Here is a 27229-nt window from a genome sequence, read left to right as displayed (position 1 = left end):
ATATAGTTTTTAGCTAAGTATACATATTATCTTTCAGTTGGGCAGAGCTCTAGGTCAACCGAATTAAGATGGGATGTAAAATTTTGTTTCTCTGGAATGTTAATTTCAAATATAATTTATGAAAAGGCCGCTTCTTAAATTAACATTAAGTCGATTTGTCGTTAAAAAAATTCCCCATCCTCGGGTAAATTTTTCAAAATAATCGTTTGTTTAGATAAACGAATGAAAAATCAGCAACAAATTCGCATCACAACTCTCTCTCTTCCGTGAAGAATATATTGAAAACAACCTTCATTTTTACATCTAACTGATAATAAAAAAACCCCAAACATTTAATACGCGATGTTTAAAAATAAGAACTACGTAAATTATCAACTGCAGGAACAAAGGACTTTAAATACAGTGGCAGTTGATGAGCAACGTGGCCAGTTGTGTAATGTAGTTTAAAATAATTTCGGAGATTATTCATTACAATAGCTAAAATTCTTATCACTAGATGGGTTTTTATCACTCTACGGCGTAAGCAGTAAACAAAACAAAACTATAATTTACTATACACCTTCACCAAACATATGCCTACTACGTTGAAAACACATACCCACTCGTCATTCAGCGCAATGACTTGGTTAAGAACAGAAGGATGGTTTTTTCAGTTATACTTAATCGGAATTAACTCGGTGGTGTTCGGCGTAGAAGTTTGCGCTAGCGCGAGTTTTACGTATATCCCACCTTTGATGTTGAAGATGGGCTTTTCGGGAACGACAATGGGTATTGTTGTCGGTATCGGTCCACTCGCGTCGTTGTTTTTGGTACCAGTGATTGGACGATGCAGTGATAAGATGACGAAGAATATATGGCCCTTTTCGAATCGTCGGGAACCCTTCATAGTCGCTTTGAGTGCTATTTTAATTTTTTCGTTAATCGTGATACCGTATTGTCGAGAGGTCGCGGAAAAGTCGGGTTTCTCAACTTTGGTTATCGTGGCCGGTGGGGTCATCTTGCTCGATTTGACCACCCAAAGTCTACTAAATCCTTGCAAGGCTTTGGTGTCCGATATTCTATTGGAACTCAAACAGACAGAGAAGGGTATATATTGTTTGTCTGAAATTAAAAAATGTTTAGTTTTAAAATGATACGTGAAATATGATTCAATCAGATACTAGTTTTCGTTTCACAGTCACTTTAAAACCAATTAATCAATTTTTAAAACTACAAATTGAGAAAAACCCTTAATTAAATTCTCGTTCGACGATTTATGAAACCGTTAAGGTTTCACCGTATTTTCATTCATGCTGAATTCTGGCAGCGCTTTCGGCTATTTGCTAACATCCGTCAACTGGGCGAATACGCGACTGGGAAACTTGATTGGGTCCCAAGAGAAGCTGGTTTTCGTCATGATGGCCGTTCTCTACTCGATATTCTTGCTGTTAACCCTAACCACGGCGTATTTCAAAACTTTTGTGACGCTTTCCTCTAAAGATGACGCGGCGGAGTGCGACAATCTCTTAATTAGCGTTAAAGACATCATCGATAGCCCCGGGGATGTCATTAGACAAGTAGAATACGACCTTAAACCTACCAATAATGAAATAATAACAAACGGTACGCGTAAGACGTCTTGGTTAACCCTAAATCACGTTAAAAGCGATACCGTGGTCGTCAGCAAAAAGACAAAAACGTTACACGTTACGCCCAGAACTTATAGTAATTGTTTCGTGTGTAAGGGTTTTTCCGGGTTGACGCGATATTTGTGCTCTTTCGTTCGGTTACCCAGTTACGTCATAAGGTTGTTCGTGGCGGATTTATTCTGTTGGATGGCTTTACACGCGCATGATATCTTTTTCACCGATTATGTCGGAAAAGTAAGAGTATATCGTACATTCTTGATTGCCTTGATGTGTGACCCGCGGCGATGCCAGAGGGGTGGAACAGCGGGGTTACCGCAATCATCCTTCAAGAATCTTAATAGATGGTTGGGTTTTTAAAGGGAGTGTGACGTGAAACAGGAGCGTTGACCATATAAAATCAATTACTTACCTGTCTGCATTTCACACTTTACGGTATCCCCCATCCCCCTGAATGGTCCATCCAACAAGCATTCAAATTTTGAAAGCGAGACAAATGGAATTTTTAAGAGGTTACATTTAAATCCAATTTAGGTGATGTATCACGGCAATCCAAATGAAAATGAAATCTCCAGGCGATTATTGTACGACGAAGGCGTTCGTACCGGTTCATTCGCCCTCCTGTTGCAATGCGCATTTGGTATTTTAATCTTTCTTTTTCTCTCACTCACTTCTCCTATCCCGATCTTTTATTTTAAGAACTTAAGTTTGAAATGTCGTTTCTAACGTCCATCTAGCCGCTGTTTACTCGGCCCTTTTACAAGACAGAATGTTACGAAAATTTGGTGAAAAGAAGGTGTTCCTATTCGGAATGGGCACTTTCACTCTGTGCATGATGGGGACGCTCTTTTGCACCAGTTCCGCATTTCTGGAAGGAGTTTTCCCGATGGAAATGATGGCATTTATTTCCGGTTTAGGCGTAGCCTCCGTCAACACGATTCCAAACAACGTAATAACTCGTTATCACGAGGAGTTTTTTCAAGAGGTAGATTACGTTTCTGAAACCAGCTCTTCCAAAAGTAGAGGAATTGGAGAGGATATGGCGGTCTTGGACGCCGCTTCCTTCGTATCTCAGGTCATCCCGGCCATTTTTCTTGGATATTTAGTTGATTATTATCAATCACCAGCATTATACGTTGTGTTTGCGGCCACGACCGCGGCTTTAGCCACTTTGGCATCGCGATATATTTTTTATAATGATCGTAAAACGTCACAAGTTATATAACTTTACTGAGTTGACAGGCTCCTTGATATTTAGACGTAAGCTGGTTCTTTTTTGTCTGGAAACGAACTTCTGAAAAAGCTTTTATAGAAAGCACTACGCGTGCATTGTTATAGTGTTTGAGTGGCTTGTTTCTCTCAAACCGAGCCGCTAAATTAAAGTACTTTTATGTAAATAAATAATTTGTTAAGTTTTGGCGCATTTTTGTATTTTTCTATGGAAAAACGAGACACTTTTAAGCTTGCAAAGAAGTAAATCTACCATATTTTCAGGTCAGCCCCTTCCCCGCCCTTATTCTATCGCTATACCAATTAAGTTAGTTACCTGTAAAATAAATAGCCTGATATAATTCCCTTGACAATTAACGCTTTTTCCGCGTCAAAAATATGTTTTGTTTATGGAAAGTCAGCGTTAAATCTAATATAGATTAAAATTTTCTAAACTTTAACACGCTTGATTGATATAAAAGTCCTAAGTCTAGGCTAAATCTCGTAAAAATATTTGATCTTCAATTTCATCAAAACTTTACTGACAGGGGAAATTTCTAGAGAAAATTCTTGATCGTGAGTCCCTTAATCCCAAATGTAATTATATTGTTTTCATATTTTTACTAAAACAATTCATATAAAATATTTTAAACATACAGGGTGTTTCTGATAAGCTTAAATTTAATAAGTAATCCGTAAAATACTCTGGATGCAATCTTAACTTGAAAACGGTGTCCCTATGCATGGTAAACAAAATGGAATCATAGAAGTTAAATATTCGACTCAAAATCGATTTCCCAAAGAACATCCCCCTTAATTTATGTCACCAGACTCATCAGAGACGACGCCTTTCCACAACAAGGTCATCTTAATCCATGTTGACTTCACGTACAAAATTAAAGTTTGAAACGAGCTTATCGTTCGCAATCCAAGGGATCTGAAAGAATCCCTTAAGATAATCCTCGAAGATCCGTTAGATGTCTCTTAAGACTCTGATATTTTCTCCGACTTATGTATACTCTACCATACTATATTGTATGAGTTTCCCATCCTCCCTTTTATCCCGACAGATTTTCCTCTTTTAGTCCCTCTCTCACTTCTTACCCGAAAACAAAAAGGATATTTTCACAGTATGTTTCGAACTATACAGTATAACTCCATAGTTTTATCCGAGTAAACTTTACAATCCCCATTTACCGAAAGCATATACAATACACTATAGTGTTTTTGTCCATTGAACTGGAATAAAAAGACCCTCTCTTTTATGGCGTAAAAACTCAATTTTGTTTTGTGACGGGACCGTTTCTCTTAAGGACAATAACAACAAAGTTTCCAACCTCCCATTGAAGTGAGGATATTGCCTTAGAAATGTAAGTTTTTGATCCGAGTCATTTTATGGAAGGGTTATTCTCTGATCTGTAACCTTAAACGGACTTTTAACTTAAATCGAGTCACCATATACAGCGACCTCGTTTGATAACTGAATCAAAAAGAGCTTCGTTAGTTTGAAAAACTAAATTTAATTTTTATATTTAATAAAAACTTCATTTACTATTCGCCCCATTATAACTTTTTTGAGCTAAACGTTTTAATGGAAAAGTTCAAGTTTTAGATTTCAAATTGTCTTTCAAAAAATTATATCCAAACGAATATATAGTTTTGAGGGTTTCAAATATCAAATCATTATCCAAATTAAAACACAACTTAAATTAAAATTTTATATTGTTTCGCAAACTACAAAACTGAACCTTTAACATTTCTGAAATTAAACCTAAATGCTATTTTTTATTTGGTATTAAAGTTTCATATTGAAGTTTTCCAATTAACCTTTTATCTCCAATATCAATTTTTCCGGCATTTTTCTCTCGATATTTAAATTTTCTATGGTTTAGAATTTAGTTCCCCTCATTATGATTAGAGTTTTATCTAATTCAAACCCAAAAGTGAATAAAGTCCATTGTTGAACCCCGCGCGTGTTTGTATATTTAGTTTGTGGAAAATTATTTCGAAGGGAAGTTTCAAAATTATATTTAGTTATTCCGTAACTCTTCTGTGACAAGTTTACGAGCTTTAAGGACTAATATTTTCTTCTGTAGGTTTTTTCCCTTTAAAAGATGCGAGGACCCTTCAACCTTTAACGACTCTACTCAGTCCAGAAAAAAAAATACGAATCTTTACCAAAATATTTTCCATTAAAATTAGCTTTCGCCTTAGTTTTTTATGAACTTTAGGCTTATTTTAAGCTCACCTCGTTTATGTAGCGGCTTTTTTTACGCTTCGTAAAGTGCGAAAAATTGTTCTTGTCGATGAGACTGGCGTTTTTTTACCCCATTAACTTTTTTACTTGACAATCTCTTTTGAAAGGCTTACGCACACCTCTGAAATTAAAATATGGAGAAAATTATACCCCTACTTTAAAATTTTCGTAAACATATAAAGGTTACGAAATAAATATAGACTATTTTTTATTTATGTCTGCATGCTTATGCTAGTTAATTTACTGTTTGGAATTTATAATTAGTTAACAAACATTGAAATACTAAGCCTAATTTAATAACAAATTGAAACACAAGTTTTAGGTCTATTTTAATTTAGTGTATTAATTAAAATTTAATCTCGAAGGTAGGCTTTTAATATCAACACCCGATTAAGATGTAGCATCCCTTGTTAAATTTATAATTCACTATTACGCTATCAAAGTTGCGGTACTGCTGTTATTGCTTAATAAGCAATCCCCTACTATTATTTACCTCGTATCCACTATCCGATGGCTTTTCCCAGCTATCTCTCTAGCTTTTGTTTGTGAAAATTCGCGGGAAAATCTAATTTCGCGCCTTTTGTGGCCGAGATCTACTGCAGAATTTAAAATCAACGAGGCTTGAATAGGGAAGGAACTCTTTAATTAGGCGGAAGCAATCCCCACAGCTGTCGGCCGTCTCAAGCCTTTTAATTTATTCTATAGTATACACAATTTTGCAAAATGTCTCGCGTCTCACTCTTTAAATTAAATTTTTCTGTGTGAAGTGTATCATAAGTTAATTGCCAATTATAAGTCTCCATACGGATTAATGTTTTGTATACGAACTCTAGCCTGGCTGACGTCACGAAATCATCTCCTGTCTCGACCTTTCAATAAAAATGGAAGAATAAGGGAATTTTTTTTCTTTTCTATACAGGGTGTTTCTGATAATTAAGGGAAATGTTCTTTGGGCGATTCTGAGTCGAAAATTTTCTATGATATTTCCCTCGAGAAGGCGCTGTGTTTGACAATACGACCTTTATTGTGTAGGCTCTTATGATCGTATACTTATGGGTCTTTTAGAGTTGTTTATATGTTAAAAGTAAAATTATACTCCTTTAGGAGCTTGTTTTAAATAAAAGTTTCGCATTGGCAATTAAGATATAAGTTGCTTTGTTGCTGTGGGATATTTTTTTACGCTTCCCAAGTTGCTAAGATAATATAATAAAACTACGCGAGCTTCTTTACCAGAAAAATCTCCCTCCCAGTTTGATTAATGAACGTACAAGAGATTTTTTACTGTGATTTTTATTTTTTGTCTGGTTGCCTAATTCGCCTAGATATTAATCTTATCTAACGTCGGCAAGTTGCTGGGGAAATGTAATCAATTTCATATTTTCGGCCATAGACAGTTTTTACGAAAGTTGCGAGCTATTCTCTTTGTACCATTGTTAGTTAGGGTTGCTAATATGGTGGAAAGAATTGCGCTTTGTTACTTTAGAATACTTTGTTTCATTGTTGGAGATTACGTTACAAAGTTTTTGAAATTTCTCGTGATTAATTTAACATTGGTTTTCACTTTTATTAAGTATTTGGCCCATTAAAATACTATTAGTAATTCCTATCATGTGCCTACTGCGCAAGCGTGGGTATTTTGCTAGTTATTTGAAAGTGTAAATAGGTAACCGACTTTTTAATTCTATATTAGCTAAATCTGAGATTGTTGATTCTCGCTTTTTAAGTAAGCTTGCAAGATTGTATAGAGGATTTAATAACGTTTAGATAGCTATATCAAACCACCATAGCGTATCGACATAAGCGACATTCCTTATCGCGAGTTTTTAATCAATTTTTCGATAATATTTTCCGCTTCATTGTATCAGCGAAGACAGCTATATAGAAAATCTTATCTCATTTTGATATCTACCGATAAAATGAATCGCAATTTTTATAGAATATTCAATTGGGGGTATTATTCTCACGATGTTTGTGTATTTATATTCTCAAATTATGTAGGTACTGTTCAAGGTTATATTTAAAGAATTTCAGACAAAATAAAGGAAATCCTTCAAGCAATACTATATACTTCTGTATCTTTAACACCTTTGATATAACTGAAGAAATTCCATTCGTACAAATATTTGTAATATTTAGAAAGTTTTTACTGTATTCTCATTTATGTTAAAGTATTTTAGCTCAAATTATCATGAAACAAATTAGATTCTTCTTAACAAAGTTTCCTGAAGTACTTTGAGTTGAAACTGGAAGACAATATTCATCCAATCTTTCTTTCAATTGAGAAAGACATCTGTCTGTACTCCCCTCAACTTAGGATTAAATTTCTTTTATAACCTTTAGGGTTTCGTTGACACATTCTTGTCCATTGGGTTCTTTTATACACTTTGGCTTTTGGTTTTCCAAGGTCTTCATAGTAAACATGTTTTGATTTTTGCTATCTGACTTTCACTTTCCAAGGCCTGGGGAACTGGACAGAAGAAGGCTTTCAAAAATCAAGGTCTTTGGGGAAACTTTCATTGAAAATATCTAATGTTTTGTGGACGTCTTACTTGGCTAGCTAAATATAGCTGTCATAATACATTATACTTTTGAATTTGCATTATGCCAAAAACAAAAATAAAGGTAACCACAAAGGTGTCTGGCTTGTTAATTCGTCTGCTTCAAATGTAGACTTCAAAGACTTATTTAAATTTAGCAAATGAATAAAATTATAATTTTCACGAATACAAATTGGTAATGAAATTATTTAAATTAGTTCCGGTCTTGTTTGGTTTTATCATTTGAAATATTTTATTTAAACTAAGATGTTTACGAAGGAAATATTTTTGCAGACTGAGAAAATATATGCACAGACCGAAGAATCACATTCTATTGAATAACTGAATTAATTTTAATGGAATAAATGAGTTAGATCTAAAGATCAGGAAATGGAATCGACTTAAATTTTGGTAGTAACAATTCTAGCTGATTATGGAAAATTTTTGTACAAGTTGAGCCTATCAACATTGCTTTGAATTTGCGTAAAACTTTGATATGAAATCTTTTGAATTCCTGCAAATTTACAATCAATTTTCGTGATGTCCTAAATCCTTATCATGACGTTTGCTCTTTAATCTTTAAGGATAAATAATCCGACAGAGCGTGAATTCTCTGTATAAGCTTGAAGGAAATTGTCGTACCGACGTAACGTTTAGCCTTTTCACACGTCTTCTTAATTTGATCTTACTTAGGAAAGGAAGTTTTATCTTAATTCGTGAGCTTTCCTGCTTGGTGAAGCCAAACACTCCGATATAGTTCGACTAATTGCTAGCGTACAATACACGATTGCTTTTTCCTTCCTGGCTTTGGAGAAAACTATTTCTGAAACCAAAACACTCTATCGTAGTGTACCAGCTTTAGTTTTCTGTTCATAGAATACGGACAGGGTTTCGGTAAAACGAGATATCATAGGGTGACGTAATGGTCTAATTTATTTGTATCTTTTAGGTCTATGTGCACATGCAACACAAAATGTTTGGTTGAGTTTTTTCATAATTTTGTTCATCTAAATTCCTTTCTGAACTATAGCTGTTCTCTTTACTGAACTCTGTATTTGAAATGGCTTAGTTCGATAAAAGGCTTTTCTCGGTGTTAGGGTGGGTCTCTATTCAAGGATCATTCGAGCCTATAATCCGTAAAAGCGAGGGGTCGACTCGAGTCCTTTATAAACAACTATTTGCTTTCTCCGCTTAGAAGAAAGTTTACGCTCGGCCGTTATTTACCCTATATATATATATCTAGTATCGGAAATTCGGTTTTAGGGTTCATACTGCTTTTCCCATATATCTTCTCGGATCTGGACTATTATGAACTGAATTGTGCCTTGTGCAGGCCGGACAAACATACTGTGTATAATACAATAGGATAGGATAAGATGAAATTGGAAATCAAGTTATTTTTATTCTCCGATTCTTTTTAAGTTTCCAAAAATAGGTCTATAAATGGAAGGGTGAAAATGAAAGGTGTTTTCTTTGCTATTTATTCCATATGGAAATGAATTAATGCCGCATCGTCAAGGAGTAATATCCCTGGAGTTGAAGCTTTTTTTTGTGGGGGGGGGGGGTAACGATTGGGGTCTAACTGGCGGCAGACAAATACGTGCGTGTTAACGTGAGAGAACATCGCGTTATTTAAATGTATCCTGTAGAGGAATATTTAGTCTCCATGGTAACCGCTAATTTCACAGTATAGAATTACATTATGTAAATAAACGGCATAAGGTACAGTTGTAACAGCCTGAAATAGGGCTTATAATTTTGTAGGTTCTTTGCGCAACCGCCCTTCATCTTTCCTTTCATTAAATTATGCAAAATGATAATATGAACTTTGAACTACGTCATAGAGGCTGTACAATTTTTATTTAGTAGAATTCTAAAAGGAATGAAATCATTTCGGATTTAATCTAATTCAAATTACGTTTCTGTCCCTGAAGATTGTTTTTATATTTTTTCGTAAAGAAAACTTTGACATTTTCTGGGAATATGTTGTTGACTCAATTTTATTTTCCTTCTGCTCTGTCTAGTACATGTAGTTTACTCAGAAAAAATTTATTTTAAATTTGATTTAGCTCTATATTCTCGAAATATGGAACGGCATTTGATAAGTTCGGATTGAAGGACTTTCGTCCTAACGAAGTTGTTAGCGAAAAGATTTTAGACTTGGATATCCTTCAAACACAGAAGACAGACACATCCGTCAATATTTGTTTAAGAACGTGATCAATATATAAATATTGGATCTTCACGGGACTCTTCAAATGACCATGAACGCCCACTGAACGTTCACGCGTGCCACATGCCCTCAAACCAAACTGTGATACCCAAAAAATCAAATATTCTTTTTCATCTTTGATATAATTCGTATTTGTTCTACTCTTGTTTTATGTACACTGTCTGTCAGCAGGAGTAAATAACCGCGAGTGTGACATTTACTGCTTTTCACGAGAAAAATACTGAGTGTGACTTACATAAAGTTTAGATAATTTTAATTCCTACAGACTACTAAACACACAGAAGGGGCCACCGCTAGAGGCAGATTTTTGTTGTTGATTGATGGTATGTTTCATGGATCTGATACCACTCTCCATCTATTAGCTCCTTCTTCAACAGACCATCGCACGGTGTCAGGGACCCCGGGTCGCTAGACTAGCTGCTACCCACATCTGGTCAGATATCTTTTTCTTCATATAATCCGATTCAATCAAACTTTGCTCTATTACCAAACCGGAAGGATATCGATAACGAATAATATATTTGATGGAAACCGTCTAGAGCGAACCTATGGGCCAAGGCCTACGGATAGGAAATTGGTCTTTTCTGTTTAGATCTCGCATCCCTCAGTATACAACTCGGATCCAGAATAAATCCGAATGGAGTGTTGGCTTTGGGGATACGCCTAGCTTTAGTCAGAAATAGATAAACACGAAATTGTTAAATGATTTAGATTTGAGATTGAAACAAAACTTTCAAGGCAATTAATGGACCTGATTTGACTTTTCGAAAGATATCATGGGATAAGGCGTAAAATGGTTTGGTTTTGGACCTGTCTAATCTGAGGAATGCTTGTTATGACATCGGATTAATACGCCTCTGGTTATATTTACTGTGTATCCGTGTAATATGGAAAGACTATCAGATGGTCTTTCGTTCATGCGGGTAGACTGAATGCGATGGAAGATACGCAACGTTCTATTTCATAATACACGTTTTATCTCTCTCGTTATTCGTTACATTCGTGGATTGCTTTCGGGATATCGTCAATTCTGGCTTCTCTGTCTCGAATATGATCCAAAATCGAACCCTTTCCTTTCGCGCCTTTCTTCCAAAAAGAAAAAAAAAATTCGCTACGTCCAAGGTCCAAGACATTTGTGCAAATGGATGAATTGATGGTTAAGGACCTATAGAAGGTTTTCCATAAGTCCCTACTCGCGGGAAGAGACTTAAACAGCGTAGGAAAACCATCATCTTTACTCTAGAGCTTCTACATTACTATAGCTGAATGAATGTACTGGTTCATCCTGATCGAACAGAGCTGGTTGTTCATATCCACCCCAAAAGCTTTTATCTTTTCAGTGTAGGGAGTGTCTCCGGTACCACTTCGCTTTTTCCCAGGTTGTCGCTTCCTAATTAGGAACTTCCCAAAACCTATTTTTTCGTTGGAAGCACCATTCGTGTCTCGCGAGAATTGACTGAGTCAAATACGCTCAAAGCCAGTTGCCGAGATTCAATTGACTCGTGAAAAGAATGCGTATTCCTTGTTCGAACGGTTCTCTCTTTTTACTAATGCGACATAACTGTTTCTATTACTATCGGGTTGTTTAACCTTGACCTTTATGTTGATTAATTAGGCTTAAGAGCGTATGCGAGACTAACCATTCATCGGGAGCAAGAATCATGCCGTAGTCGAAACAGCAAAAACGTAGATGCAGCATTGTTGATACTCAATTTGCAGCTGGACTTTAACGAGCTTCGAGATTCTCCCCCCCCCCCCCAAATTTGATTTTTCGCTGAAACTTTATTTTTGCTTGTGACCAAATATACCTCGTTACTTGATTAGAAGCAAGGCTTCTTTTTTGTCTCTACTTAAAAAAGGAACGCTAGAATGTAAAGAAAGCTTAACTTAAATGTTAAACAAGACACGATGACGAGAATCGTTATTTTTTTTCTTAATAATATTTGAAAAAGGAAACCTTTTATCGTTTTGCCTGAATTCCTGGTAACTATTTGCGCAAGTTTAATCCCCCGAGAACTCATTATAGAAATATTTTTTTTTTCCAAAAGTTAATAATCTTTTTTGCTTCTATATTTAAACGTAAGACTTACATTCTAATTAATAATTTTCTGAAAGAAAGAAAGAAATAAAGAAGTCGGTTTAACGCAGTCGACTGATTATCAATGCTGCATAGTCCAAGGATTTCAAACCGCTTTATATACAAAGCTGAAAATGTTTCCCAATTTAAGCTTTTCCAAAGACTACTTTAGAATTATGTTTTAAATAAACTTTTCCACGATATTTTTTTTCTTTTGCAAAAAATAATTTCAATTAGACTAAGATTTTAATTCAACTCCTTCAAATTCTCCGGTAACGTAAATTAAATGGTTGTATTAAGATAGTAAAAACATTTCTTTTTTTCCTATGTAAACTTTACTTTTTTATCAGGATATTCTTGATTTGAATACCCTGTCAAGAACAAAACCTGAACGTAGTTAAAAACCTTTATATAAAATAAACAACTACCTATACCAACGGTGTCCCAAATTGCCGTATAGGAATAAAGCTATAGCGAGTAAACAAACTCTTATTTTTGCGGAGATAACACCTCTGAAGTAGTATATGATTTTCGGTTTTTCAACGTGAGATTAAACAGTGGCTCCGTGGTGAAAAAAAACCCAATTCAATTTCAGAACCAATATATTTCCCCTTTTTGTATCTATTCGAATTTCACCTAAAAAATTTAAGAGCTATAGTGAAAGTATATAGGAAATCCTTTCATTGTAAGTGTGGATTGTGTTTTGGACTCTGGCTATTCGTGTTTGGTTTGAAAATATATAAAACAAGCGCGCCCTTTTTTGGAAAGCTTAGATAACCAACCGCGTGTTGCACGAGCTTTTTCTTTGTTTCTTTATGGAAAGTAGATTAACCCTAAACTCTCAAATGCCTGATCTTGGGAACAGAAAATAAAACAGCCTGAATAATTTGATTTCTTACGTTTCTGAAAATTGCACGTTAAGGTTGGAGACAAATGGCATATGATATGAAGCATAAATATTAATAATTTCGAATTAGATTACTTCTGTTTTCGCATCACATTAAAGCGTAAATTGAAAAAGAGTGTTTTTGTGTATCGTTGCTGAAAAAAATAGGATAAGCATTTTGCTAGAGCTTCCACTTTTCTACGAGTTAGGTAAAAGGTCTAAGATCTCGTAGAGTCTTTCAACTAAAAGCAACAGTTGATGCTTGATGCTCATCGTAATCTCTACTGTGTTAAAAAAACCCATTTCACACGCAGTTTACAGCTAGGAATTTGTTACTTTTCAACAACGTTGCCACACTATAAAAACTCCTATTGCAGAATAGAGCACTCTACTTGAAATCGATTAGGTTATTTTTAGTACAAGTTTTCCATCCTTGGAAACTCCCCTTGTATCAACAACGTGTAAATTACCCAATCTTAAGTAGGTCGCCCAGCACGTGAAACTTTCATAAGCTGAGTTTAGACCAATTTATAGTCTGTTAGCAACTAAACTACTTATATATTGATCACTAAACGAGGTCCATTTCCTTATCCAAGACTTCTGGTAACAAGGTGATAACGAAGTATAAGGTTATATTTATGACTGTCACTGAAATGTGTTTCATTTCTTGGTTGTTAATCGCCTTAAAGTAATTTGAAATATTCCTAGACTAATTCCTTGAAAATTAGATGTGTGCATTTATTTTTATTATTCAAGAATATTGATGTATTTCTTGGAAATCTGGATCATTTAATTAATTAATGAACATCGTAGAGTTTTAATTGGAAATCCGCAGCATTAGATTCAAATCAATTTTTAAAACTATTTCTTTCAAATATTAATACAAAGTGAAACTATACGTCATGAACTTAAGAATATCTAAAAAGGCCCAACATTATTTTCGCAAAAATTAGAAACATTTTCTGAATTTTATATCATGACAAACTTGCTTGAAACAATTATTTTTATAACAATAGAATCTAATTACGAGATAGAAATATTTGTTTTAATATTATTTCTACGCCTGTAGTGTCTAACGAAAGACAATATTCTAGTAAACTTTAAGCAAAGAAAAATCTGGCGCGAAAGTGTATCTTGGAATCTATTTAATATTCCAGCATCCCAATATTGTCTTCCGAAACGAATGGTTCCCTACCCTACACATCCATCTTGAGATGCGGATGGGAATAAGATCATTTTGAAAGAGCCTGAGGGGGCACGGGGCCTTTCCTCTTCCATACAGTTTCCTCATTCTCTAGATTTGTCTTAAAGCCTAGGAGCAGTACTACTTCCGCTCCTAGATTGGTAATCGCCTTTTGCGAGAGAAAAAAATCAATCTATGTCTGTACAGCGACTTTAATTCTACGCTGTCTTAGAATAGATGATGGTTTTTATAAAACATTTAAGGAGAATTAGGTCAGGTTATGATTTTTTTAATCTTGTTTCTCTACAAAATTCAACTAACTCAGACTCCTTTTGATTATTTTCTCCTATAGTTTAAACGTGCCCTTTTAGATTGAATAGAATTACAAAATACTATTATTTTGGTCACGGTATTCTATTTTCTGTCTGTCTAGGACCATAATAATATTTCTGAATGAACGTGTAAGCTTATAGAGGAGACGGGGAAAGTTCAAGTTGTCTATGGCTTTGACAGAGTTTCCTCGAAATATTTCGAGTTTAAATTTCCCGAAAATTTAATTAAAATTATTTGAAAAAGATTATAGGCTGAAATTTGAACGTGTATCAAGATTTAGTTTATGATATAAGCTTTAGTTTCAAGCAATTATTATTTCTTTACAAACTCGAGAAAGTTCAAAGGACTTGTCAAATCGCGACACTGAAATAGAGTATCGACGTCCTCCAGGCCTATATCATTGGTATAGTATATGTAACTTTTTAGACAAAAGTTTATGCAAGGTCTCTGTCTTTATCAGGATGATCTATCATATAGTTCCTGACAGACTCGGGTCGGGTTTAATGTGTTAATCTTATTATCAAGGGGACGGAAACTTTAATTTTTTGCATTAATTTAATTTTTGAATTACACTCTACAGAAATATTCTATCAATTGGTGTGGGAAATTTTAAGAACGTCGTGTCCATCCTCTCGCTTGTCCTGAATCTTTTTTTTACACGATCTAGCCCGGGCTCTTTCATCTTTTCATTTCCCTCGTGGGATTCAGGAGTAATTTTCTCGTCATCTTATTATAGAGCTTTTTACGTTGTATTTTTACTGACTCCCCCGCACCCATATGGTAAAGTATTAATAGATAAATCTATCATTTTTCCGGGAGATTTCTTATCGCTAAAAAAATGTATTACCTCCTTTGTTAATGGATTACGTTGTGATCCAGTTCTTAAAAGGTCATTTGTATTAGCCCTAGGTTATAATCCCTTTAGGTGGGATGGAACGGGATGTTTTTGAAGGATTTGATATTTCTAGTAAAAATTGGGGTCAATATTGAAGTGGCATCCCATAAAGGTAAAGGTGGGTGTACTGATATACTCTCTTCAAGAATTGAAAGGTCAAAGTGCGTGCGTTACTATGGGTCACCTCTTTCTTACATCCGCAATTTCATATTAAAAAAAAATGGCTGAGACTCATTTTAATGTATTCACAAAGGCTCTTGGTCTGCATAGTATTTTGTTAAGGAGTTTTACATGAAAATATGGGTAATCTTTTATGGGTGATATAGTTTTAGGGTTATGGTGAACGCTCGAATCCAAATAAACATGTAGTGGAAGGGAAATATGAGATAAGCTTCTCTTTAGGGATATCTACGCACGGAAATTGCTAGAGATTCTCATTGATTATACCCTGGAAACCCTGGATTATATGGGCATAACAAGGTTCTTTTTTCTCTCGTATAAACGTGATTAATTTCAACCAATAAGAGAAGAACATACCGTAAAAGTGAATCGATTATTTAATGAACGTTTAAGGTAGTTATGAAATTATTTCGAAATTTTTGCCTAACAGTATGTTAATTTACTTTACTGCTAAGCCTTGTCACTACTCCTTCAAAGTGTCAATTATAAGTAGCCAAGTTTATTAGGATTATTTTAATTTAAAAATGCACAATTAGCATAATTTGATTAATCTTGTATTGACAGGAAATTTTCCTAAACCGTAAAGAATTTATAATAATTTAAGGTAGAATTAGAAACCTGAACTTGATTAAAAATTAAACAAGATTTATTTACTTAAAGCCTTTGACTTAAAAGTAAACTATGCCCCCTAACCTTAACCCATGGAAAAAGTCCAAACAAAAAGATCTTTTTTCTACACCACTGCATAATTCATGAGAATGAATTATGCACTTTTTACCAATTAATTCATTTCCCTTAGCTGTATCCCTTCGCTAACTTTTAAAGGAGTTCTCGATGGAAAAAAAAATTATTAAGCCTAATCCATAATACCAACCGAAGTTTGCTCTTAATGGGTTACTTTGAAAAGCCTTTCAGACCATTTGTATTTAGGAAAAAATTAAGACTGGACAGCGTGTACGAAATTTAAGTTTACTTGGCCTAACTTTCTTAGAAAAAAAGGATAAAAAGTATTTTGTGAAACACGGTTTTTGCTTCTCTAATAAGGAAACTCTCTAACTTTAATCATAGTTCTTTAATTTTGGAAATTTATCTTCATACCTTTTACCATAGCATTAACGAGATGGGTACAACTTAATATTCCTAGTTAGTAATTGTACATAAGGAAAGCCATCTTACAGGCTGAAACTACCTAATGCTATTCCTACGAGCCCCTGTAGAAATGTTTATCACGCCGTACACTTGTGTTCGGGAAAAAGCACACTACCAGGGTATATCATTATATATTAAGTATATATAACGGATATTAGTATTTCTGTTGTTAGTCCACCAAAATTAAAACTCTTTTAAAGGGTATAAATTAAACTCGGCAACCGTGAACTTTACGTCGAGTACAAAAGGAATTTAATTTCACTCTTTTAAAGTTCATTAATTCAAAGTGTAGCCTAGTGCACGGAATAAAAATTACATTTAAAAGTCCGAAAAGATAAGAAAATATAAAGATAAAATTGAAATGAAAAGCGGAAGAGGGGAAGCTTTCATTGTGTAACCTCTTATATATATATAAGGATATTGCATTGGTTGGGCAAGTCTTGTGGCCTCAGAGGATGGGTTTGAGATTTGCTCAAAGTGAAACTGTGAAAGGATTGTCGTCCAGGCTAGCTTTTAACTGTAAACGAACGAATGAGAGGAGTGGATTGAGAATATAAAGAAGAAGTGTGGAGATTGAGGGATGAGGAGAAATTGCTCCCGAATTCCACGATGACAATGCATATAAGGAGTCCAGGACTCCATTCATCATTCCAAGAGATGTGCCCCGTTTTTATTCCTGGGCAGCATCCTTAATCCTAAAGATGTGGGCAAGCTTTTTTTTTATTATTGTTCTCATCTTCCAACTCTCTTGTAGGAGTTTTGGTTCATTGGAGATACGCTTCAACAAGAACTACTTGAATTGTCAGAGACAAGGCCTACATTCTCTCCACTCTGTCTTTTTACTTCCTAAAGATTTTTAATTCCCCAACAATAAAATTCTTTCGCTGTAAAAAGTACCCTTCAGAGAATTCTTTGTTTTTATTTGTGTTGAAGTGTTAAGATCCTGTGGTGGAATGTAGCAACAAAAAAAGAACATTAGGTCTCTCCCGAATATCCTCCGCGAGGGTTTAAGTAGGAGTCAACAAACCATAAACATAAGCAGACTTTTCCTTTAATTAGGTGCAGATAATTAAGAAAATGAAGCCCAAAAAATTTCCGTGGTCTTATCCCTTCACTGTTAATGAAAGATTAAGAAATTTTAGCAGAACTGGAAACGTCGGAATGTATAAATTTAGGGTCTAGATTTGGGTTATGCTTAATCCGGTATTTTGACATGGATATTATAAATCCTGTAGCTTACGAATCAGCAAAATTTTATCACCATCGAGAAAACACAGAGTCCTACTCTTACATTGACTAACATTTCCGCTTGAGATGACATCATGTAAAAGCGGGAAAAAATGTACTAGCTAAGCTTTAGTCGCTTCGTAATGTGAGAGTGGCGCTGCGAGCGGTCGAAGCTAAGAGTAAGAACCTTTCCCTAGACCTTGGCAGCAATCTGGCGACTTCATACGAAGGGAGGCTATTCGCGAAGTGCGTACGAGATACTTACTAAGAGGAACCGTGGGCATTTTTTGGTAGTTTCCGTTAAACTCATCCGAAAGTTCTCTTTTGGAATAACTTAAAATTTGGTGGCCAGTTTCGTTTCTGATGGAAATTTTTTCTCCCTTGTAATATTTCGTTCTATAAGCAGCGCAAAGTAAGTTTTGTATTTTTTTATCCCTTCCAAATAGGGTATGCGTTGTTTTGCTAGAATTTTGTGTACTTTTCTGATGAAGATTGGAATTATTTATGAAAGTTGTTTCAATATATCAATATTTAATTAGTTACGTATTTTGGTACTGAAGTATAGGTACATTTTTTAATTTGGAAAAAGGTAGGAAAACTTCTTTTAAAATGAGTTTTATAACGCGGAAATTTATTTTTAATGTCATTAAGATTAAAGGGCTTATTAATTGAGTAAAAATCTTTTTTATTTATCGATTTCGAAGGTAAAATATTATCAAACGTATTCGTTCAACTTTATCAAAGGTATCCTTTCATTTTTATATTAATTTTTAAATTGGAAAACTTCAATTGAAAAGCTCTACAGGATATTTGGCGGCTTTATTTAAAGGAAAAATTTGTTTTTGTTTGTGGAAGGGGTATATTTAATTAGTTGCTTTTATTTTATTTATGGATGCAATTGGATCCTTTAATCTTTTGAAACATCTTCCCCAATTTCACTGAAATTTGAAATATAAAGACGATTTTCCGTCAGGATGTTTTTGGTTACTTTTCTGTCGGCCATTCTGAAAGATGGCGGATGTTGCATTAATTTTTCAATTTTAAAGTTTGTGACAACTTTTTTCCTACGAATAATTTATCAGCCGTTAGTCCAATTTAATCCAAACGCTTAATATGTAATTCAATTAGATTTGGCGTACATCATGAATTTTGAATCTTTATGCAAAACGGTTTCGCCAAAATGAGAAATGAGCCCGCGCATCCCGTATCTTCCTCGACCTCCTCTCTACTGCTGAGATATTTCCAAAATTGTCCTTCCATAATAATTATAACCATTAATTACTCTTAAGAGCACCTTCCACCGTCCTGTCCTTGAGATTCTAAACGCTCTTTGGACCTTTGGTGCATGTGTGTGTTTGTGTCCCCTCTGGCCACTTTGCAAAATTGAAAATATATCTCAAGTATAAGACCAGCAGTTTAAACAAACCTAGCTGATAGAGATACATCATTCGCGTCAGAGATATAACTAAGCTAATATTTATACAAATTATGTTTTCTAGAACAAAATCGAAACGTTTTCTAAAGCTTTATTAAACAATCATTAGGCGAGATTTATAGTAGAAGGTCATAACTGGAAGTTAAGAATACACCTAACTTACTAGGCTTAATTTTTGGCATTTTCATGCATTTAAAACTATCAAAACATTAAACGCTGCTATCCCTTTGAATTGCTTTATTTTCCCTTTAAAAAGATGCAGTAATGAGCTTTGAGATGCAGCGTGTATTTCAAGTTATGAGTTTCCACCATAAAGTGAGGATTTGAAATACTATCTCGCCTACTCTCCTCTCTTTTACTCATCAATTATAAAATCGTTTCGGAAATGCAAACAAAATATTAGAGCTGAAGTATCTTGTAGGCGTAATTTAAATTCAAATAGCTGGCAGTCTTTTAAAATCCATTAATTGCCCTGAAGAGGAGGAGAAAGGGAGGGGCTCAAATGAAAATTCCTTTCGATACTTTGTTGATAAAGGCATGCGCTAGAAAACTTCATCTATCTCTGTTTAAAAATTCGGCGTAATTAAAGGGAGATTGAAATAGAATCTTTTATTTAACCTTTGTTCTATCTTTTTAAGGTCTTCTAAAAAATTTGGCTGCTTTATTTAGTTTAGAAATTATTCTAACTAGTTCCGGGTTTACTAAGTAGAAAGTATTAGGTCAGGTTCAAAAAAAATTGGCATAAAAAATAGTCTAGTTGATTTTGGTTCAGCAAACATTTACTTTTACGCACGTATAGCCTCTTGTATCTTGTCTGAACAAAAATAAATCAACTCCGAATTGAAAGAGGTTTTATGTCCTTGGATTAAAACCAATATGGTGTACTTGCCCCCTTGAAAACCTATTCCCCAAAATTCTTTCGGTTTCTTCCAACTGAATAGATACTAAAACTGTCTTTTTTGGCAAACACATCTTGAAAATGATGTGTATTTTTTCTCTGTACTGTTTAAACCTATAGGAATTTTTCAAGGAATTTACTTAGTGTAGCAATGCGCCGTTTTTACCATGAATTGGGTCCATTTCTCCCAATATAAACCGAAAGAGTCAACCATTATTATTTAATTCATAAGTGTACGCCGCATATTGCCATATAGCATAATACAAATTATCCGCTTTTTAATATCGACTCTTAAGAACGGAATATTTCAATATTCATGGGATTATTTAAGGAAACTCTTAATGATACTTTCTATTTGTGTAACAGTATTTCAATCGGCTAACTTTCTCTCGGATTCAAGCACTTACCAAAACCACTACCCTATAGATACCTCTTTATCTTTCCTGAAATTTTCCTGGAACGACTAACATTCCCGAAACGTTTTCCGTTTTTCGGATCTTCAAAATTTGTCTTTGGCTTTAGTATATCTCTCTTCCTTATCACGCTATCTAACTCAAATACTTAAATCTTCGAGATCCTTCTGTTGATACGTGATCTGATTCTATCATAAATGATGAGGTACTTGACTAGAATATCTTCGATGTATCAAGCTTCCTTAAATTTATACTTTGTAACTAAAGGAAATGGGGTAGAGATAAGAGTATCTTATTGAAGGAAATGGGATACTTTGCTAAAGTAAAGTTATTTATAAAACAATGTTCAGTTTACAGAGAATCTTGAAGCGTCAGTTTGGGCCTTGGAGGATAGGAGTGAAATGGAGTGGTAATCTCCATCCGCGGCATCCTCAGAGGGGTTTTGGTAGGGTCGTACGATACTAAAACGTCAACAATGACCCCCTCTGTTTTAAAAATTCAGGCTAATTCATGAGAACTAGCTTAAATGTTTAATGGCGCTATGCCGCAGCACTTAACAATCCCCTACCAGAGGTAAGAGATGGCCCATCTACATTGCTATACTCTATCTCACCTCTCTCCAAAAAGGCTGGATAATCGAACCTCGTGTTTCTTGGTTTATATGGGAATTTTTTCAATAAATAACTTACAAAAATTTTCGAAGGGGAAATTTGAGATAATTTAAGAAATGTTCTGTTTCTTTGGTATGGACCATAAGAAAAGGTAGCTTTACTTTCGAATTTTGTTACAATTGATTCTTTTAAAATTGGAAAAGAAAAGAAAATTCAATGATTCGCGCCGTTTCGAATTTCGAGAAAATTGTTTTCCGTCGAAAGATTATCGCTTGGACTCTCAAAATAGGAAAAGCAACTTGGGGGAAGTTTTAAGTGGTTAATCTTTAGTAATTGCTTAAAATTATACCATTATATTCGGAGTTTAAACAGAATACTTTGTTAGTAATACAGATCGCGGTTCCTAAAATATTTTTCCAACCAGATACGATTTACTCGAGCTGTCACTGTTTGCTAAAAACACTGCGCCACCACTTTTTGGTATTGAATGAGCAACATCTGCTAGGAACCAGGTTATGGTAAAGGTATTCATTCAGCTGTTGACTATTGATCCACGGGCGAGTTTTCTACCTACCTTAAAGCTTACTCTGACTAGGTCCTGATGGCAGGTCCCGTTTCTTTTTACCACCAGTATCGCCTGAAAGTACTTTCAAAGGCGCTGTTAACCTTCTGAACTCGTTTTCCAAGTCGTGGGTAATGGACGTAAGGGATATAGGTCGACGTGTTTCCAAAGAGGCTCTAGGTGCCGGTGTAAGATTTATTGCATTGGGAAAAGCATACCCTCCCTGTTGGAAGGGGTCAAACATTTTCGGTCGCGGCGGTTAGGGGACCCGAAATATCGTCGCCAAAACTTATCCCCCCATTTTTCCAGACTTTCGTTTTTCGATTCTTTTCAATTCCCAACGTGCTTTTATTTCAAGAGGATCGTGCACTTCACTTAGAAAGTTTGAATGAAGATTAAGGCTTAGAAACTTTGGGAGTATCGTCTGCTTCCCCGAATTTTGCTTCATTAAGCCTTTGTTCGTGTGCGTACGGAATATACCGCGGAAGGAAAAGGAAAGGGAACACTCTCGACAACGGACGGCGACCAAGAGATCAGAAAAGATGCAAATTCATTTGAAATGCACGCGTGCGATGACAAAAATGTCCAGTCAAGGAAAACCATTTTGGTTTCTTTCGAGTTCCCTTCCTTTCTTTCCTCGATGTACATTCGTACATCTTTTCCCCAAAACATAAAAATTGAATGAATTATTTGCCTTTTTTGAAAGTAAAAAGAGATTTTTCTTGATTAGCGAAAGAAAAATGCAGCGTTCGTAAAATGTTTTGAAATATTGGCCCGACGATTTGTCTCATTTATTTTAAGTTAATGAGGATTTTCTTTGACGGAATTCTGAAGACAATAGTAGATGTTAGGAATTTTTATTTGCACTATTTCCTTGAAATTTCGAATAAAAGATATTGTATTGTTTTATGCTTGGTCTGATGGTATACCTGGCCTGGAAGATTTTGAGTTGTACCAAATTTATTAATATAGCTAGTTTTAAACTTGTCTTCATTTCAGATTATTAAAATCTTTTCCGATTTAATTAATTTGTGTACGCAGTCGTATTCTATTTGATATCTATGCTTGTTATTTAAATAATCTATTTTAATATAACGTAACGTAAAGTTAATTAATTCTAGTACCTCATCGTATCCTAAAATTTACAATTATAATGATATAATTTTAAACTTTTATTCATTTTAAAACTCGCGGCGAAGTAAGCTTGAAATGCTCCAAACATCATTTACCCGACCATTAGATTAATGGGGCGATTCATGCGTTCCAAGATTGTCTATAACTTAATCTTTCCTTTTGAAGGGTTACTTTGAAACTTCACTTAAAAATAAGACGGCTAGGCCTAACTTAGATCTACTAGGCCTATTTTTTCACTAAGCCTAACTAACCGGGGTTCAAGTACTTACGAAGGGGTGTTTTTTTAAAATCCATCAATTTCAAAGAAAATTGATCTAAATCGCTGGCCATTTACTGTTCGAAAAAAGACAAAAGATAAAGCAAAGAAAATTGTTTTTAGAAGATTTACCGCATCGTATAACGCTTTAAGAATTTTTTCAACAAGAGTTACATTAAAAGTTCAGTAACAACTCATCCCAAGAAGTGGACGATAGTAGTGTCTTACGTAAATGTATTGAAGAATAACGTTAGTTTTTCACACAGATCTTCGGTTAAGGCGCTACTATTGTATACTTCTTATTATGAACTTCTGGTTATACGAAACTTTGATGAAGGAGAAAAGGCGTATATAAAACATCGATTAAACTAGCTCGCGAGACTAAGGTTACGAACTTAGGAATGCTCGAAGAAAATTCTAGTAGTGGTTTCCATTAAAGTAGGGATGAAAATAATCTAAAATTAAAACGAAAGCACCTGTGCGCAGTTTCCGATGGATGTAACCTGGAATAGGTTTACTCTCTCTTTAAATAGATAAATTTTAGTTTTCGAAGGCATAATATTTTTTCTCCGAACCTTTTACATCTGTAATAACAAACGAATCCGTTTGAAATTATTTTTTTCTTTTTTTCTGGACAAAATGTATTTCTTCCAAAAACTCGTGGTGAAAAAAAATCACGCCTTAACAAAAGAGGCGAGGCTGTAAAAATATTTTCGTTTTTTTCATAGTTCACAGCGTGTTCTTAAGTAACTATTTCGAAAAGATGTTTATTTTCCCAGACTCGCTCATTAATTATGGACTAGATTCGCTTAATTAGTTCTCGTAATATTGTTTCTGATAACAAAGAAAATTATTTCCCGCTTCCTGAAATTTTTGTTTAACGAGAGAGTGACGAGAAAATTCATGCAATATTGTTTGTTAATTTCCATTTATTCAAAACAAATTAAACTTTGTATCCACATTTTATCAAGGAAGCCTCAAATGATTAACTATTTGCATAGTATAATTCAAATACCTACTTACCTTAATTACAAAGTCTCGCGAGAGATAAAAGTACTCCGAGTGTTCTATTTTGGCCTATTTTCGATCACAGACGTCACTATCTAAGTAATTACGGGTAGTAGTGCCATGCACTTTGTTCTTGAATAATTTAAATACTAAATCCTTAATGGTTCGTCGGAATTCTTCAGGTCTGATTTTCTGGGACATTAAAAGTAGATTAATTCAAGCTATAATTATTATTTGGAGTGTCCACTCAATAAACAAATTCTTAATACAGCAATATACGAAGTGGCAGTTATTCTAAAATGATTGATAAATTATAACTGAAATTTTTTTGTTTTGATAACTTAAAGTTAACCTACTTCCTTTAAGACTTATTTCTTTAAGTTAGGGTATTCTCTGTAGTATACAGCAAATGTAGTACTAACTTGTTTCCGGAAAACACAAGATTCATCTCCCTCAAGAATATGGGGTAACAGGCTGCGAAAGTTGCAGCTCCATTTATCTTAACATCGTAAAGACAAAACTCAGCCTATCAATATAGTTTACTCTTATGGTAGAGTGGGACATCACTTGGCTCCTCCAAGTAGTTAAGAAAGAAGCTGGGCCATGGCTTCAGGGATAAGTGCCGTCGTTGTCAACCCTTTTTTTTAGCCCTAATTGTTTAGAACTCGTAAGATGCAGTGTCTTTTAAACCGCGGATTGATTGAAGCTTTTACTGGTAATGATAATTTAAGTCGTGATTGTGTTAATTAGAAATAAACTCTGTTTCTAATTTTTTTATTTATTTTAATAAGGTATTTTATTGACAGATATAAATAAATCGTATTACGCGGAGTTATCTCCATATTAAAACTTTTTAATTTAATTTTCTTTAATTTCAATCAAGATTTAGCCTGAGCATCTAAACGCGTTCGTTAGAATGAAGTTGGAGGTTTATTAAATTATAATTAACGCTCTGAAACATCACCTTAATTAAACTTTGTAGGTGAATCTAATTAACTTATTAAGATTTATTAGTTAATACTTTAAATAAAACAATGCCACCAAGAAACTTGGATAAAATAAGTGGAAATATTGTAAATCTAAATCCGTTCGCCTTGATTCTAAATTTTGTATTCAACTTAATCTTTTATAAAATAAGTTAATAGTTAATAGCTAAAACTCCATTTACCCTTCAGCGTCCGTGGGGGGTCGTACACCGTACGTTTTTGGAACTAATTCAGGTAATAAAGCGTATACTTTCAGATTGAAGTTGCGTGTCCCTCTGGTGCGTTCTCAAAAGCCCGGGACTGCGTTTTCTATTTGAGTTAATATAATATTAAACGAGGCTTGTCTGCGTTATATAGAACCAACCAGGACTATAGCCAAAGGCGCTTTATGGTATACTGGTTAGGAAGGCCCGGGCCCAACCGCCAAGGCTCGATGTCCTTTAGTCTATTATACCAGCGACCCCTTGGAAGGTTTAATTTCCAAATGCATTATACAATGTCTATAGTATATATGTTGTATAAGGATGAAAAATTCTACCCATAGACTTGATTTTCTCGTGATGGCTTCTCGCGGCGGCACTGTCTATGGACTGAGATAACAGTTCTGGAATAGAAGGTAAAGGTCAATAGTTTATAGGGCCACAGTGTAGTCTCTCAATTTCCAGTTTTGACCAATACTAAATGCCAACCAATCAGAGACAACTGGCCAAACGAAACTAAAACGAAACATTCCTTTACATCAGAGTTTCTATTCCAATGATATTTTCTCTGCTGTGGTAGTGAATTCTATTTATTCTTCTTCCCCATATCTTCATCTTCTTCGCACCATTACCAGTCGGCGGAGATGAAAATACCTCTTTTTTTAGTCACGTTTCTTTTTTTAGCAACTTTTCGAAACTTTTGCATTTGCGACTTCCGTTTTGAGACATAAGTATTCCCAGTTACGATCAACCTTCAAAATCGCCCAAATAACATCCCCCATAATTCATGGCAGCCTTATCAGAAACACCCTGTATTTAACTACCGCCATCTGAGTATTTATAGCTATATTAAAATTTAATCTATTCCCATATGCGTGGATAGGATTTAATTTCACCTAATAATACCAAATCATTCCCGATTTAACTTTAATGTCATTAATTACGATGTATTAACGGTACGGATTCGGGTAAATCAATAATTAATCTTCTACTCAATATGGTATTGGGGAATTTCCCGAATAGGTGGATTATGAATATTGCCGGATTTTCCGACTTGTTTCAATTTTGCTAGTGTCCCCTTTGTCTCTTTAGAACTTAGACTTATGGAGGGGCATCAGTCTGAGTTACTTCATGGGTAATTGGTTACTGGGATCTTGGGAAAGACGTCTAGTTTTTTTCCTGGGTTTCGCTTACAAGGAAATTAATTTAGCATTGAATTGAACTGTACGAACCAGTTATTAATAACCAATTACGGTTGCTTTGATTACGTTACATGGGTGATTTTTCCTGCCGTTTGATATATAGAGTTGTGGGACGTACATTTGTTGTTTGATATTATCTGAATGTATGGGGTAAATCAGAAAAAGGGTAACTTATAAAGACTTGCCTGGTTTTATAACAAAAAAGTAAAATTTATTCGTGATTTTAGGCTTAGCAAATTTTGATTTTAGATCAAATCTAATTGTGGTTATAGTTGGAAAAGTAGGCTTAACAATGATTATAGTTTGAAATTAGGCTTAACAATTTTTCCAGAAGAAGAAATAGGTTGAGAAAACAAGCTCATGCTTCTATGCTTAACGAGTAGGCTTAAAAATGTTTCTGGTTGGTAGATTAGACTTAATAAAGTCATTACACAGTTCCTTTATTACAAAGTCCCTCTTCCTTTCAGTGTGTTTAAGAAAGCGCTGGTTCTGTAATTATTCCGCTCTTACGCCTACACCTCTCTCTTGATCTTATTTTTTTTTATCTTCTCGCGTAAAAATACGGCGATTACCGGACTAAGAGGTTAGGTCAATCGATCATTCAAGAACATCTTTTAGTTTTCTCTCTCGCCAACATTTTGGTGGAGGACTTTATAAGCCTTTGTTGACTGATGGGGGCGAGGTTTTCTCGAGCACCTTAGAAGGTATACAAAAATAGAGCCAAATACGACAT

The 27229-nt window shown here is 34.7% G+C and overlaps 2 protein-coding genes across 3 annotated transcripts in view; both read left to right on the top strand.

Moving 5' to 3' along the window:
- Positions 1-27229, top strand: part of LOC149658566 (vasopressin V1a receptor-like) — a 121126-nt gene that overhangs the window by 61937 nt on the left and 31960 nt on the right. Inside the window, exon 1 of one of the 2 annotated variants that reach the window (XM_089844149.1) lies at positions 18028-18203. The exons of the other annotated variant lie outside the window; for it this stretch is intronic. The gene's annotated coding sequence lies outside the window, so the exon portion shown is untranslated. Of the gene's footprint in view, positions 1-18027; positions 18204-27229 lie in introns of those variants that run through there. 2 annotated transcript variants of the gene reach the window in all.
- LOC149658567 (solute carrier family 45 member 3-like) lies at positions 24-2963 on the top strand. Its single transcript, XM_089844116.1, has 4 exons — positions 24-1086; positions 1270-1862; positions 2160-2331; positions 2363-2963. Exons 1-4 carry the CDS (start codon positions 618-620, stop codon positions 2848-2850), a joined length of 1722 nt encoding a protein of 573 aa, XP_089700242.1. The 5' UTR covers positions 24-617; the 3' UTR covers positions 2851-2963.

The sequence above is a fragment of the Phalangium opilio genome, unplaced genomic scaffold, assembly GCF_054372755.1.
Source record: "Phalangium opilio isolate 3A_F unplaced genomic scaffold, DU_Popi_V2 ptg000075l_1, whole genome shotgun sequence".
Classification (NCBI taxonomy): domain Eukaryota; kingdom Metazoa; phylum Arthropoda; class Arachnida; order Opiliones; family Phalangiidae; genus Phalangium; species Phalangium opilio.
This window is presented reverse-complemented; position numbering and strand designations above follow the sequence as displayed.